The sequence below is a fragment of the Mus caroli genome, chromosome 4 (assembly GCF_900094665.2).
Source record: "Mus caroli chromosome 4, CAROLI_EIJ_v1.1, whole genome shotgun sequence".
Classification (NCBI taxonomy): Eukaryota; Metazoa; Chordata; class Mammalia; order Rodentia; family Muridae; genus Mus; species Mus caroli.
In genome coordinates this window covers 79,846,360-79,862,483 of record NC_034573.1, presented here as the reverse complement: position 1 = coordinate 79,862,483, position 16,124 = coordinate 79,846,360, and the positions used below count along the sequence as shown (strand labels likewise).

General features: G+C 42.2%; 1 protein-coding gene across 8 annotated transcripts in view; it reads left to right on the top strand.

Moving 5' to 3' along the window:
- Slc24a2 (solute carrier family 24 member 2) overlaps positions 1–16,111 on the top strand; it is a 237,444-nt gene extending 221,333 nt beyond the window's left edge. For all 8 annotated transcript variants that reach the window (XM_029476317.1, XM_029476321.1, XM_021160559.2 and 5 more), the window contains 2 exons: positions 3,708–3,874; positions 8,536–16,111. In XM_029476317.1, coding sequence (XP_029332177.1) covers positions 3,708–3,874; positions 8,536–8,785 — 417 coding nt within the window. In that variant the 3' untranslated portion in view covers positions 8,786–16,111. The remainder of the gene's footprint in view (positions 1–3,707; positions 3,875–8,535) is intronic.
- Positions 16,112–16,124: the final 13 nt, after the last annotated feature.

Here is a 16,124-nt window from a genome sequence, read left to right as displayed (position 1 = left end):
GAAGGAAGGAAGGAAGGAAGGAAGGAAGAAAGAAAGAAAGAAAGAAAGAAAGAAAGAAAGAAAGAAAGAAAGAAAGAAAGAAAGAAAGAAAGAAAGATAGGTCTCTGTGTATTGTGTGCATTATATGCATGTGTGCACATGTGTAAGTCCATATGGTAGTCATAGGAAGTCCTCTGTGTTGTCCTTTATTATTCCCTACCTTATATGACCTGGAGACAGTGTCTCTCCACTAAACCTTTCAGCTAGACTGGCAGGCAGCAAGCCCCAGTGTTCTTCCTGTCTCCACCCCAAGCCCCCATGCTGGGGCGACAGGCCTTTTCACACAGATACCTTGGATCTGAACCTAGGTCCTGAGACTCATGCAGTAACTGTTCTTGCCCACTGAGCTACCTCCTCAACCCTCACCAGCCTTTTAATTATTTATGTATTTATTATTTACATGTACATGCCAGAAGAGGGCATCAGATTGCTTTACAGATGGCTGTGAGCCACCATGTGGTGGCTGGGAATTGAACTTAGAACCTCTAGAAGAACAGCTAGTATTCTTACTCACTGAGCCATCTCATCAGCTCCCTCACCAGCCTTTTAACAATGGTTATTAAGAAAGGTCCCAAAGACAAAATGTTCTTCCTTGAGCTTCAGTTGAGAGAGAAAGAGAGAGAGAGAGAGAGAGAGAGAGAGAGAGAGAGAGAGAGACATACATAATGATGTATGTCATTCTTGTCTTAACTCAGTACCAGTCACAATGCTGGTTCCCAAGACATCATGGCAGAATTACTGCTTGGAAACATGAATGAGTGCTTTCAAACTTTCATCCTCAAAGCAGAGAGTAGGAACCATTACTTCTTGAGGATGGGCTCCATGCTGAGCAGTCCATGCCCTTTGTCTTTTTACTCTTGTTTTTAATCCTGTGGGTAGATTTGAGAGGGAATGTTCATCATCTGCAACCTGCAGATAAAGGAATTGAGTTCAAAACTGCTAAGAAAAGTGCCCAGGCAGCCAGGCATGGTAGCACATGTTTGGAATCCTAGTGCTTGAAAGGTAAAGGAAGGAGAATGAGAATCGGGAAATTGAGGCTAACCTCATCTGAGACATAAAAGGTATTCTGGGCTGTAGGGCGCACACCTGTGTTCTTGACCAGCCACCATGCTTCTCTTTGTCTTGTGCTCTTCTGTTGGAAATGGCACTCAAACTCCAAACATAAATCGTGTGATGCTAAATGGTCGCTGCAGCAGCATTCCCTCTAAGAATTAAAATCATTAAGAATGTTTAAATCAATTGCAACTTACTTAGGGTTAATTTAATCATTTAGTCAAAGAGAAGAGGAACATTATGTGCAAACTGGGCCTGCCTGTTTTCCAGGGAAATCACCAGCGTGAGTGGCTCCTTCATACAGCTAGCTGGCCCTTAGAGCACACAGCACACAGCTTCTTAACCTGTTTCTTTGTAAAGCTCTCCTTCTCCAAGAAATATTTTTACACAACAACCCCAGATATATCACCCTCTAAAACAAAAACACAAATCAAACATTTGCTGGTGGTAAAATCATAAAGAAATTTATTTTAAAACAGGTCTTGGGTATGTATGTATTTTTATTATTTGCTAAAGATGAAAGCTCATTCATTCCCACACTTCTGAGGGGGGTGCTTGTTTGTTGTTGCATAAAGAATGTCCTCTTAGAAGAATATTTGATGCTGTAGGAGATGGCGTCTTTAGAGTTTATCATTAATTGCCTGAGAATAGCGCATCACACAAATACACAGTACAATGCGGTACAGATCTGTTTAGAATTACATCAGAAGTGGCTAGAAATTCTGCCCTGATCCCAAGTTGGATAGAATTTGTTTAACTTTATTTCCACTTGTTTTATGTATTTGGGCAGAGAGGAGCATACACATGCCACAACACACGTGTGACTGTCAGAGGACAACGTGCAGAGTCATTTCTCTCCTGCCACCATGTAGGCTCTGGCATCAGGTCTCCAGGCTTGGAGGCCAGTGCCTTTGCTCACTGAGCAAATCTCATGAGGACCTCATTTAACTACTTTTTTAAGAAAATCAAGTCAGCAACTCAAACAGCAATTTTTATAACCTAATATTTTCACACAGTATTATCTTCAATAAGGATGTTGCTTGCATGTAGATTACTTTCCTTTCTTTTTTAAAGTTTTTAATTAACATTTATTAGTGGGGGGAAGGGCAGGTAGAATTACCAAATTGCTCCTCTTCTTTCACCATGTGGGTCCTGGATATCTAACTCAGGTTACAGACTTGGTGGCAAGTGTCTTTACCTGCTGTGGAACTTACCTTCTAATGGGGGAAGGGCAGTGAATCTGTATGTCTGGGGGACTAAGTCAGCTCAATGGACTTTGAGCAGACTGTCAAAATAAAAACCATTTTCTTTGTGACTTTAAGTTACCAGGAACCAAGATATTATGAACTTATAAATCAAAAGAGAGAGAGAGAGAGAGAGAGAGAGAGAGAGAGAGAGTTAGAAAGAAGTGTTCTATTCCCTAAAACATTTATTCCTGTGTGTTATTTTGCCCATTGAATGTTTCGAAAAATGCTGTGGGTGTCATAAATTCGACTATTGGAAAACATTGTCTAAAAGTTTTGAAACCAATGATTCACCAGCACCAGAAAAACATATAATTTTTTTTTTAAATCCCCACAAAACAAAGTATTTGAAGAAATAAAGGAAATAATGTATGGTGGCTTACAATCACTGTCCCAGAACTTAGGAAACAGACAGAAGCAGGAGGATCCTGAGTTCAAAGCTAGCCTAGGCTACATAGTGGGATGCTGTCTCAAAGAATCCAGGACTGAGTGTGTGGTTTAATGGTAGATACTTGCCTAGCATGTGCAATGCCCTGAGTTTGATTCTCCAGTATGGATGGATGGATGGATGGATGGATGGATGGATGGATGGATGGAGCTTCTAGGTGAGGCTAGACCAGTTCTTCAACCACAGCTCAGCAGCCTTAAATAAACACCTTGATGAAATAGAATACTGCACCTTCTCATTTTTCAATAATGATGCACTATTTACAAACCATCACTTAGCCCACAATCTCCTTGTAAGGTAGGTATTATAATCCCTACTTGATGGCTAGGAATGCAAGAATCAGAACACTGTACAAGGAACTGTTATTAATTGCCTGAGGCCCTCTGATTCCTTGATGTGGAGCTGTTTTGTTGATTTAGATTCATATTTCCAAGCCTGAGTATACCCACTGACTGCCAAGGTCCCTGTGGAAACAATACAGGTTATAGGTGTTTAAGAGTGGTGGAGGCATTAAGAAAAAGTTGAGAGACTAGCTTAACACTCAGTAAGAGATTAAAGGGCCCTAGGACTTGATGCCATTGTCAGGTGCTAGCCTTAGGTTCAAAGTCTATTGACTTTTTAAATGAATCTTGCAGCTTCCCTTATGCTGTGTGAGAAGACACAGTATGGTGGCTGAACTCAGAGTTTCTACAACTCGTTATTATTTGAGATAGCCTGTTTAATCTTCATATGCACATGGCTGACTTCCTGGGTATGGATGTTAAAGCTGTATAAACTCCTTTATCATTGATTACGGCTTGTTCATTTTTATTGTATCGGCACTTATCCCAAAACAAGGGCAGGGCTCATTAAAAAGGAGTCACATAGTGACACTGGGGTCTGTGACTTCCAACCCTCACACTTGTCCCTGCTGTCACATTCAGGTTGGAGAGACGATCGGCATTAGTGAAGAAATCATGGGTCTGACCATCTTGGCTGCTGGGACCTCTATCCCTGATCTTATCACCAGTGTCATAGTGGCCCGAAAGGGCCTGGGGGACATGGCTGTATCCAGCTCTGTTGGAAGCAACATCTTTGACATCACTGTGGGGTGAGTAAAATGTTCTAGAAGCATGCGCACCAACTCCACTTCTGTCTTTGTCTTCTAAGCTGTAGAAACATGAGCTGGTCCTCTAACCCAAAACTTCCCAAGTGCCCACTGAACTTAAGCCTGGGAGACCTGTTCCATTGAACCAGCTGGCTTTTTATGACCAGCAAAAACAAATACTTACATACAGAGTGGTCTAGAAAATAAGACTTTTGTTTACATAACTACCCTCAGCACACAGTATGACTATGCACTGTCCAGGAAAGACTGGGATACCTCTGGTAGTTTCCTGGTGGGTTTTTTTTTTCTACTCACACCTGGGCCCAACATTGACATTCTTTCTCCTTCCCTGAAAACTTCTGGCAGCGTAGGGTTTCTGAAAGGCAGAAGATAAGACATTTTTTTCCAACCTGAACAAACTGGAGTTCTTGGGAGGAATAATCTGTAGTGAGCCAGATTGGCAGGGACTCTGTTATCTCTCCCATTCATATAACTCGTCAAAAGTAATTGACAAATGACCCTGAATGTCAGCTCCTGAGAAGCTAAGTCACAGAGTCTCTATGCTTTCAGGATAACAGGGCTCTTGACCCTGAAGTTGGGAAATTCACTAAAACGCACCCACTTTCTTATTGATCATCTTGAAGGGTGTTCTTTTTCCTTTCAGTTAAGCCATTATACATGCATCTGTCATTGTTCATATAGTGCTTAGAGTTAGCAACTTAAAACACGCAACCGTCATGTGGATTATGTATGATCAACCTCATTTCTGCTTGGAAACTAGAAGGCACAGAGTTAGTGTAACTGGTGAATGAGATAGCTGGGATTAAAATAGGATCTCAGAGGGCAAGCACTCTGTCTCATAGTAAACTCCAGCTGTGACTTTGCAACATCCGAATCGTCTGTCAGAGACCAAGGTGCTCTCTCCTAGGGCCTTGTGCTTTTGCTGCCTGCCCATTAAACAGCCTCCTCATCTGTCTACAGGAAACTCTGACTTGTCTCTCCAGTGCCTGTCAAACCCCCAGGGCTCCTGCTCTTATAGACTCTGCATATTATATATCCTCACTATGATTATTTCTTCCTGCCGATCTGTGAGCCTTTCAAACATCCCCCTAATGAACTCACCAAAGCCTAGCCCATTCATTGTCCAGTGCATGGCATCTCACAAGGGCTTATCACAGGAACAGATAGAGGGTGTTTTCACAGAATTTGCTCTAGGATGAACTGTGTTTGTCAACTCTGCTGCTCACAAATTCACACTCACCTGAGTGGGTCCAGTAAGTGGGGAGGAGGGAGGATGTTCTAGTGTGAAAAAGAAAGAGCCCACTACAGTCTAAGGCTTCTAAGCATTCAGATGGACATGTTTGTCACGTTTTCCAAAGGTGTGTACTCTAACAAATTACAACATGTTCTTTGCTGGGTGTTATGAAATCATATAATCTTCCCTCCCTCTGCCCCGTAGTCTGCTACCAGAAGACCTTTATCTTTTATCTTCTCCTGCAAATATTTAATAATTGTTGTAGAGAATATCCAGTTTTGTTCTCTTGGACGGCACTTATCTTTTCCAACTTAAAGCCACACAGGCCTGGCACAAAGTGGCTTCTCCTAGTAACCTGGCAGGCCACGCGCACCGTTCTGCTCGGTGTTTTCATAACCCTTGGAACTGACAATCTGACTTCCAGTGTGTCTCCTCTTGCACAGCCTAACCAGTGTCGTTCAATAGCTCTTCTCTTTCTTGTGCTTTATGCTATTGTAGGCATTATTTCATTACAATAAATCCCTTAAAGCAGCATTAACAGACAAAATATTTTTTTAATATTTTAATATTTTAATATTTTCTCAAATTTTGTTCAATTTTATGTTTTTATTATCATTACATTGAGTGTGTTATTAACAATATAGTGAATGTAAATTTTCTCCACAGTCCTACCTACATTTCCTTCTGCACACATAAGTAGTAGATGGGGTTTTAGAAGATACATAAAAAAATGAATGGTGATCTGCCACCCACTCAAAATATGTGCATTTTACATGATTGAAGTTACCTCGCTAGTTTGATGAGTGCCCTTCATTTTTTTAATTAAAATTATATACAAGGCTCTACTTTTAGTCCTAGTACTTCAATAAATAGATATCATGTGAGGGGTGGAAGGAGAAGGATCAGGAGTCAGCCAAATAGCAAGTTCGAGCCAACTTAGGCTACAAGAGACCCTGTCTCAAAAATAAAAGTAAGAAGGAAAAATGAAAGAAAGACTAAAGTAAAATTACATCATGAGTATTTTCCTGTTATTACTATATGGCTTGCAGAGTTTGTGGTTTGGTTTGGCTTGTTTTGGCTTGGCTTGGCTTGGTTTGGTTTGGTTTGGCTTAGCTTGGCTTGGTTGGGTTTGGTGAATCATGGTCTCAGGCAGCCTGTATCAAAGAGAATGATCTTGAATTCCTGACTCTTCTGGCTTGACATCCCACGTGCTGGGTTTACAGCACTATGTTGTCTTAGGCAAAGCAAATGACGCTAGGGCACCTTGCATGCTAGTCACACATTTGTCCAGCTGTTCTGTAGCTCAGATCTCTAAGCTTGTGGTCTTAAATAGCTACATAACATTACATTGGCTTACTCACGATCTAACTAGTTCTTTGCTGCTAGAAATTACAAAAAGATCCCCAACTCTTTACTCAAATAAGGCAAAAGTGATCATTTTTCTGAATCAAGTCACACTTGTAGCCCATTCTCTTATGTTTCTTCACTGAAAACAGAGCTGACAGATCAAGAGGTGTGAGAAGTGTCACTCCTCAAATAGTTTTACAAACTATCAGAAGTGCTACCCGCCTCAACTTTACCAAAATCAGTTGTGCATGTGTATAAGTGTGACTGTGGGCTATTTGGCTTCCTACCCCATGACAAATATCTAAACTCTATCACCTTAAAGGCGAAGACATTTATTTTCACTCATGGCTTCAGAGGTGTCAACCTGTGGCCTTTGGGTAACCAGTGTGTCACAGTGGGAGCACATGGCAGAGAAGGCCTGTGTACCTCGTTGTGGCCAGGTAGCAAAGAAACAACAGAAAGGAGACAGGGCCCCAAAATCCCATTCAAGATCATGGCCCCAGTGACCTACCTTCCTTCCACCCTATCTCCTAAAGGTTCCATCACCTCCCAAGAGCCTCAGGCTGGAGACCAAACCTTTAACAGCTGGCCTTTCGGGCATGTTCAAGACACAGCTTTATAGTACAAAGTTTAGTGGAAGTCAAATGTTTTGGGTTCCTTGGTCCATCACGATGCACTGAAGTGTTAGTGAACAAAGATCTGCTTTAACATCACAGACTATGGTGTCAATCACTTGAGCTTTGCCTAAGTCAGCATAGCACCCCTATGTGTCTACACGTGCCAGGCCTAGGAATTCAAAAATGCATACATAATGCAGCCACTCATATTAGCTTATAAAAAGAAAAAGGAAAGAAAGAAAGAAGGAAGGAAGGAAGGAAGGAAGGAAGGAAGGAAGGAAAAGCATGCTATGTCCTATTTGCTTTTCCGTTAGAAAATTTTGTGATTCAAAAGGTTACTTCCTCCCCAACACCCCAGAAACCCAGCACACCTGACCCTTCCTAGGCTCAGCTGGGACCTGGCTGCATGCCTCAGAGCTGCCTCCAGAGGGCGGTATACCACAGGAACCAACTATTTCCCGCCATGTTTCTTTACCTACAAGGCTCAGTTAACTAACTCCTACTTGTTCCCAACAACTATTCTTCCTCATGATTGTCAAAGTCAGCACTCTGATTAGGAAACAATGGTTGTTGTCAGATTTCAAAAGTCAGCTCAAAGCAAGAAAACTAATAGGAAAATCTATAGTAAAGTTTTAAAAATTCATTATAAATGTAAGACCCTTTGGTTGGTTGGTTGGTTGGTTAGTTGGTTGGTTGGTTGGTTGGTTAGTTGGTTAATTGGTTGTCAGTTAGCTGGGTTTTTTGACTACAGAGTGAGACAGGATCTCACTATGTAGTTCTAACTGTCCTGGAGCTCTGTCTGTAGACAAGTCTGGCTTCAAACCTTACAGAGACAAGCTGGTCTCTGCCTCCTGAGTTCTGAGATTAAAGCATGTGCCACTATGCCCCACCCAAGACCCTTTTTTAGTAAATGGTTATCACCATATATCTTTCCCAGAATAAACTTCAAACTGCGACATTGTCCCTTGGTCCCCACCACCACCATACAATCTTATGGCATTTTAGGTCCTTCTTACTCTGTCTCCATTCTGAAAATTAGAGGCTCTCTTCTTTGTTTTCACCACTCATGCCTGTATCCTTTTTCTGATGCCCTGATCTCCCCTCACCCCATGCAAATTTTGGTTCACCTTTTAGGACTGAGAGCACACTGTAATCTCCTCTAGAAAGAAAACAGAAACTAATTTGAATCTAATTCAGAGGTCACCTGTAGCAGGCACCTCTTTGATGTTGTCCACTAGAGAACAAACGAGTCAGGAAGTTGGACAAGTGTCCAAGGGTTCCCCCCCACCACCTACTTCTTTACATAGTTTCCTGAGCCAATCATTTGTCCTAGAGACCCTAAAATGCCACCCTCCTCAAATCATAGACAGGCATCCTCTAGTGCTTCTTCACCTTACCTGACTGCTCCCTGTCCCTCTTCTCCTGCCTGCTTCTCTTCCTCTCAGGCTCCCACTGCCCTGGCTCCTCTACACCATCATCCACAGATTCAGCCCAGTGACTGTCAGCAGCAATGGCCTCTTCTGTGCCATCGTCCTCCTCTTCATCATGTTGCTTTTTGTCATTCTCTCCATCGCCCTCTGCAAATGGCGGATGAACAAAATCCTCGGCTTCATCATGTTTGGCCTCTACTTCGTGTTCCTGGTGGTCAGCGTCCTCCTGGAAGACAAAGTTCTCGTGTGCCCTGTCTCCATCTAGTGGAAAAGCCATATCTTAAACCAACAGCATGGATGGTCCCTCCCGGCTCTGGGCTCCAGGCTCCTTGCAGTCTTGAGAAGAGGCAGCTTGTGCACAGCCCTGGGAGGCAAGTATCCCTCCTTGGAAGGTTGGAGGAAGGATGGATTCCTACGGGGACATTCACTTCACAGGCACCTCACCCTTGCCTGATGAAAGGACTCCGTGTAAGAGGCAAAGAGGACCTCCATCACCACTGACAGGTACTCCTCGCTGGTCGGAGGTACATTCATTGTGATGACACAATAGAGGACAGAGGCTATGCATACATATAAATACAAATATTATAAATATATACACATGAGCATACAAATCTTGCCTGTTTCTGTACTATACCTCTTCTCCTATACCTATAGATTAATACATAACTGTACACAAACAGAAAGAATATATATATATATTAAAAACCATATATTTAAGTGCAAATGCATCTTTTCAGGGATAGCACTAGTATATTTATAGTACCTATTTGAAGAGGGGCATCAACCTTCAACCTTCAGTTTGTGCTTTGCCCCTCAAGTGCAAAAGCTGAATTAACAGAATCAGTAGGCAAAGTGCTCTTTGCTGTGGTCTCTAGCCTGCTTTGGATGTACTGAGTTTAGTGAAATTCTTTGCAGAAGGAGAGCTTAATAGAGGGAGTCTATAGGAGCCCCAGTTAGAACCTCTAAAATACTCTCACAAGCCAAAAAGAATCACCTGGCTCCTCCCCACTGGGGTGCTCTGAGACCTTCGGGACTCCATCAGACAGGTGACACTCAGACTGGGTGGCAAGGAGAGGGGTCTGATGAGGGTTGGGCAGTTTTGGTTTGGTTTGTTTTCTTGTAATGCCCCAGCATGCAAGTAGATGGTATGAATGAAAAACAAAATTAGTGCTTTTCTAGGACAGCAAAAATTATATAAACTGAACCTATCATGTTCCAGTGCACGGCCCATTATCATCAAAAGAACAAGGGCAATCTTAGCCATGATTGTCATCTGACATGTTTTAATGCCAAGGGCTCCCACACAGTCCAAAGTCCTGCCAAGAGCGCTGAGATGTGTGCTGAAAATCACCGTCCAGCAGAGGTGCTCAGTGGGGGTTGCCACCCAATGGGAACATAAGGGCATAGCTCCTTAGAGCATTTTTCAGTGCAGTCACAAAGGGCTGCAGTGTCTACAGATCATTCCCAGGAGATATAAACTAAAGTCTGGCAATGTTTGGTTGAGGCTGTTCAGGTTTGTTTGCAGAGGCCCCCACCCCCCACCCCAGAACAGTTTCCAAGTCCTGTGTCATGGATTTGGTCTGTAGACCCATACAACAACTGTATCCTGCCTCCCATCATAACCCCATCTGGAACTTTAGCATTCCAAGCACAGTGGAGACCGTACATGTTCCATCGTTTCTTTACACTACTTGGAAGCAGTCACTCTGATATCTTGCTCAGCTTCACATGGGGTCATCTCATTCACTGAGTGTCCCCAAGCTCTGTCTGACATCTTGTATGACTTCTACAAGGTTTATTTCAGTAGAAAATGGGACTGGCTGGCAGCAAATTACATTGAAAAAAAATATATGCAGAGTTTTTCATTTCCCTAAACCATACTTTCTCCTTAAAATCAACTGAAAAAGTGAAGAGAGGGTGACCACCACCACCACCCCCCCCCCGAGTGTAAATCAGCACACATCATGCACGGAGAATGTCGCTGCGTATTCATGCCCTGATCTGGCACTATGCCTATTCGGACTGTTGTGAACACCCCTTAACACAGGGAGGCAGGCAGGATGCAGAACTCAAAGCTGAATTTAAAAGGTCGGGTAACCCAATACTGCAGCTGAAGTTCAGCATTCCATCTACAAACCCTCCATTTACAGAGCAGGGCAACAGCAGGCAGAGCAAGCCCATCACCTCTCTTCACTCTTAGGCAAAAGGCACTTCAAAGTGGCGGCCCCCTGAGGACACAGGAAATAAAAAGGTCTGCCGCCTAAGAAATTGGCTTTCAAGTCTCTCCAACACTGCAGAGTTGGGGTTTCAATGGCGAAAGAGAAATCCATGCCCCATTTATCAAGGGTTGGACTTTGTATGGGGCAAGTATCTGGGTTGCTGCTTCCTTACAGAGAAAGGCAAAGGAAAAGTGAGTTTTCAGTTTTAAAAATCTCAGATTCTTGTCCTGGCTGCTCAGATAAGAGCGTGATGATTGTCGGATAAATCCTGATTTCTGGTTGGTTTATTGCTGAAAACGGATAATTTGTTTAAAAACCAACTACAAATAGACTGTAAAGTAAGAAAGGTCAGAGAATATCTTCTCCCATCATTACTATCCCCTCCTCACCAAGAAGCCAGGAAGCACCCCAGGTGCCTAAGAGCTAGGAGTTCTGCTTCATAGGAAGCATTGTGGTCCTGAACCAAAGTTGCTTTGAGAAGGCAACATTCCCAAAGTCATGGTGTCCCCCCTCCCTGAGAGGTGCAGGCACCATCTATCTGCTGCTAGCCCTTGCTGCCTTGTCTGAGGAGTGTGTGGCTATGTGGCCATATATTGTCCTGGGATCATTCGCATCGTTGTAAAACTGCTTCCTACAGGATAGACTTAGGTCATCACCAATTTCTTTCTTGCATGGCAGTGTGTGCAAGTGTACTGGGTCTGCTGACAGACAATATCCAGGGTGGCATCACCCTACTGGTCCAATCACACTTGGAATCCCAAAGCAAAGAGCATCAGATTTGACAGGCAAGGAAGAGGAAACTCATGCACACTGACCAAAGTGAACATTTTTGAACAAAAGGTTTTTTTTTTTTTATTCTGTGCACATATACACACAAACACTCGCATACCATTCAAACACTTCAACCCACAGAATGTAGGGAATGGGCAGCTGTGTCCCTGTTGCTTTCAGAGAAGTAAAAATATGCAACAAGAGGCATGGGAGAAGAATATTAGACTGCTGTCTCTTTGCTTCTCCAGAGCAGGGTATGAAATAATATCAAAAGTTCAACCCAAAATTTTACCACTCATCCTAAAATAAAGGAATTGTACCCAAATGGGAAATTTGGTACTCAGAGAAAAACCAAGCCAGTCTTGCTTGCTGTCATCTCTCCTATAGCCTTAGGCAACCCTGAAACAGGAGAGAAACTTGGTTCAGACTGAGGATTCTAAAATAGAAACTCCTAGATTCGAATTTGAGAGTGTCCATGACACATCCACCTGCCCTCTGGACCTGGCCAGTCTCTGATGGGATGAAGCATGAGATTAATGGTGTTATTCAACTTCCCAGGACCTAAACATGCCAGACAGAGTCAGCAGGGCAGAGTCCATGTGCAGAGGCTCAGAGATGGGGTTATTCATCAGCTCAGAAGATGATGCAGAATATCTGGAACCTCACTTTAGTGTCATAAAAAGAGGCAAGGACCGTCTCATATTCAAGGACAATGCTTTTTCAAAGGCCTCTGACAGGGGCCATTAGAAATTATTTCATAGGGAAGACATGAGTCAGGTAGTTTGGAGGCCTTTCAGCAAAACACAGCTGCCTCCGTGATTAGATTTTTGGTGACATTAATATATATCTGCTCCTGGCCAGAGAGACTTGGCCAACTCCCCTACACCACCAATTCCCACATCTTTTAAATGCCTCTGTGACTTAAGATGAAGTAAGATAATGTCTGTAAAAGAAGGTTATCCACACCCAGACCACCTTAACAGAACGTTGATCACAGGAGAGGCAACTGTTAGAGCTACTGGCCAGTCAGAGGGGGAGATGGAATTTAAAGAATTCTATTGAGAGAATTGCACTGAAGCGTTTGATAGGGTTTGATGCCTGTCTGAATGAAGCATTTCAGAGAATTTTGGTGGGCTTTCATACAAACACACATGCACACACACTTGAGTGTGCAGGCACACACACAAACTCTATTCTTCCTTGCCCCCAGAAAGATTGGGACTCCAACAAGTAGCAAGTTACAGACTGCAGGTCTGTTCCAGAAAAAGCATTCTATAGAAACTAACACGTACTCTTAATGTATTCACTTGGCCTAATAATTTTGAAGCTGTCATCCTCAATTCCCATGCCTCTCACGACATTCTTTTCAATTAGCAGACAAGGTCTTCCCATTAAGAGAGAGTTGGTAGAAAAATTTAAAACTCAAAGGGGGAGGGGGAAAGAGAAGATAATTTATTTGTAATAGGATTCCTAAGAAAGCAACCAAATATATCTATGGTGTTTAAAATGGTTATGAATAACAGACATTTTTAAACAGTTACGAGAGTCTATACATATTCTACATTCATTTGAAAAGCACATGTCAAGAAGGACTCAGGAAAGAAAGGTACCTGTGCCTTGCCCCAGTTTCTGTCTGAGTTCAGTTTACTGCCTTTGGATCTTTGTGGTCCTTTTTAATCTCACAGCTTCGTATTCTTTGAAATATATAGCTAAGAAAAGCAATAAAGGAAATACAGCCAGCTCAGATCCAATACATATTATTGCACCTTCGAGCTATTTCTCTCATGTCACTTGGCACTTTGGGTCCACAGAGGCTGTGGTTGCTGCAACAAGGAGGACATAGACCTCTGTGCAATCACAGATGTGCTCATGTTCGCTACATCTGGAAGTAGCTTGCTTCCCATGTAGACCGCCCAGACAGCATGCATCCACATGCCTTTCTCACACATAGACAATCAACCTCGCTTTAGACTACCTAAATGGCACCAAAGTCTTTAATCTTGTTTGTGAGTCTTTTCTTAAGAAAGGGTGGGAGAAAGGGCCACACAAAGGACAAACAAACGGATAAACAAACGCATGACCTAGCCAGGCTTTGAGAGATCAACCTAGTCCTGAAAGTTTAGGCACATGGGCTCAAATTATTGTACAATGAGGGACTAAATGGAGAAGTGTGGTGCCTAAGCCAAAGCACTTTTCCTAAGAGACTGATGGGCTGGGCTAGAAAATTAATAAGTAGCTAAGGATGAAGGAATGCTGTGGACTTGCATGGGCTCCCACCAGAGACTGATTCCACTGGGAGAATCTGTCTGCTGGTTACTAAAGTACAAAGGACCACTGACCATAAGTCATCATGGGATATCAGCAAAAAGTTCCTAGTGTAACCAAGTTCAATGTTTGACACTGACAGAAGAGTCCCATCCAGCTTATCCCTAAGACCCCACAGCTGATGACTTTTTTATTTGTTTGGTTTGGTTTGCTTTGCTTTTCTGTGTTTCCTTTGTGGCAGAAGTCAACTGCTTTTGAACACTTTTTGATCTTTTTCCATGACATGGTTAAAAGTTGCCACTGTACCTATTTTCATCAGAAGCATCCTTGAATTTTTGTTCATTTGTTTAGGTGTTTTCTTCTTCCTTCTCCTCTTCCTCCATCTCCTTTCTCTCCTCTTCCTTTTCTTCCTGCTGTTGTCACAGTGTAAATATTCAAAAGTTCTAGGCCTTTACCCCCAACCACACTTCCCTGTGGATGACTAATCCTTGGAGAAGTGCATTCTAATTGCTGTTGGATGGCAGGCAGAATCTGTAACCACAGAGGTACACAGTAGTGCAAATACCTTCCAAGGACCAGTAGACTTGAATACGGATCCAATGGGAGTTGGTTGTCAAGATAAGCACTGGGCACAGCGTAATCATAGAGGGCCAGTGAGGTCGAGGTTGCAGCTCTTTTTGTATCTTGCATCTTCTTCGTTCCATATAGTCAAAAGGGAAACAGGAAAGGAGCCACATCAAATTGCTCCAAGTCTGTGTGTGTGTGCTTGCCTACATTGATCCTGGGAGGAAGACATTTCAAATGGGAAGTCAGAGAAAGGACTGGAGAAACCCTTGTTATGAGTCCCATGGTGTCTTTACTTCCTTGTGCAGTAGGTTCCTAGAAACAGTAAGGTCACTTCCTGCTGTTTGGGGATGGGAATTTTCTCTTTGGTTGCAGTTTCTTCATAATAGAGATATAAATAGTGAAGACCTTGAACACTGACAGGTCTCTAAAACACCCAGCTAGCCAAAAGAGATACTAAATTTCTTAAATAATGTTACATACACACAAACAAGAGAAAAGTGAAATATCATTTCCTGGATGAAATTGCATGCGCTAATTAAGGGCAGAAAATTCCTTGCCAGTTAACTCAATGACTCTCCAACTCTTACCATCAGGATAAAACTGAAGGACAAAGGATGCCTTTTGGCTTTTTTAATTTTTTTAATATTGCACTTTATAGTATTTCATAAGAGACGATTGTCTTAATTAAAGCCATAAAATACCAATAATGCATATATTCAGGGCTTCTGGATATAGTCAATAAACAGTCCACGGGTCATTCTGTGTGTTGTTCGTTGTAAAATGAAGTTTATCTGTTCTGTTTTTATTACTTAAACTACTGTTCTAGACAATCCTAATCAACTAAAAAATTTTTAGGTGTGTAGTTTAATCAATCTTTGAAAAATCAAAGGAATTATTCATTTCATGGAAGAATTCTTCATTTCCAAAGCAGCTAGTTGCATGGTTTCTTTAAATAGCAAGTTCCACTGTTGCACTGAAAATATTTCCTTTTAAAAATCCTAGATTATTTTACAGGAATCCATTTGCTATGTTAAGCAAGATTCACCCACGTGGAGATTGGAGTGGATGGTTAGCTAACATGCCTGAAAATATTAGAATGTACTTGTGTTTTTATATAAATATATGATGTGTCTAAGAAGTTCCCTTATAAAAATGGCAAGCAGATATATAACCTGTCAATAATATCTTATACCTATATTTGTGTACATCACTGGGAGGACAAGCAAAAGCAATGGAGTTCATGGTGGGCTGGGTGATCAATTTCCTTTTCTGTCAAAACAGTTTCTGACTGAGGATGGTGAGCTGTTCATGTATAGATATGGACAGAAGCTCTCAAGACTAAAACCCCTAATATTTCACTTTGTAATGCAATCAGAGTGATAGCTGAGATGATTACTAAAGGGCACATAATAGCCTAGAATAATCCACCACAGCAGGGTAACTAGGTCATCTGTGTAAGCCCCAGTATTAAATACAACAACCCCATCAAGAATCTTAGGCTTGAACAGACAACTTGCTCTAAAGAAAAATATCTGAATGCAGAGTCAGTGACATTCCTCTATCACAGGCTGTGTGGAGGCCCAAGGTTCTCAAAGAGTCAGACTGTCCATCAGAGCTTCTGTTGAATTCGGCAGAGTCCACCTTGGTCCCTGTACCTAACCTTGTTCTTCCAAGTCTCAATAGCAACAGCTTCCATCTTCACAATGCAGACACAGAGAGATGCATATATATATATATATATATATGTGTGTGTGTGTGTGTGTGTGTGTGTGTGTGTGT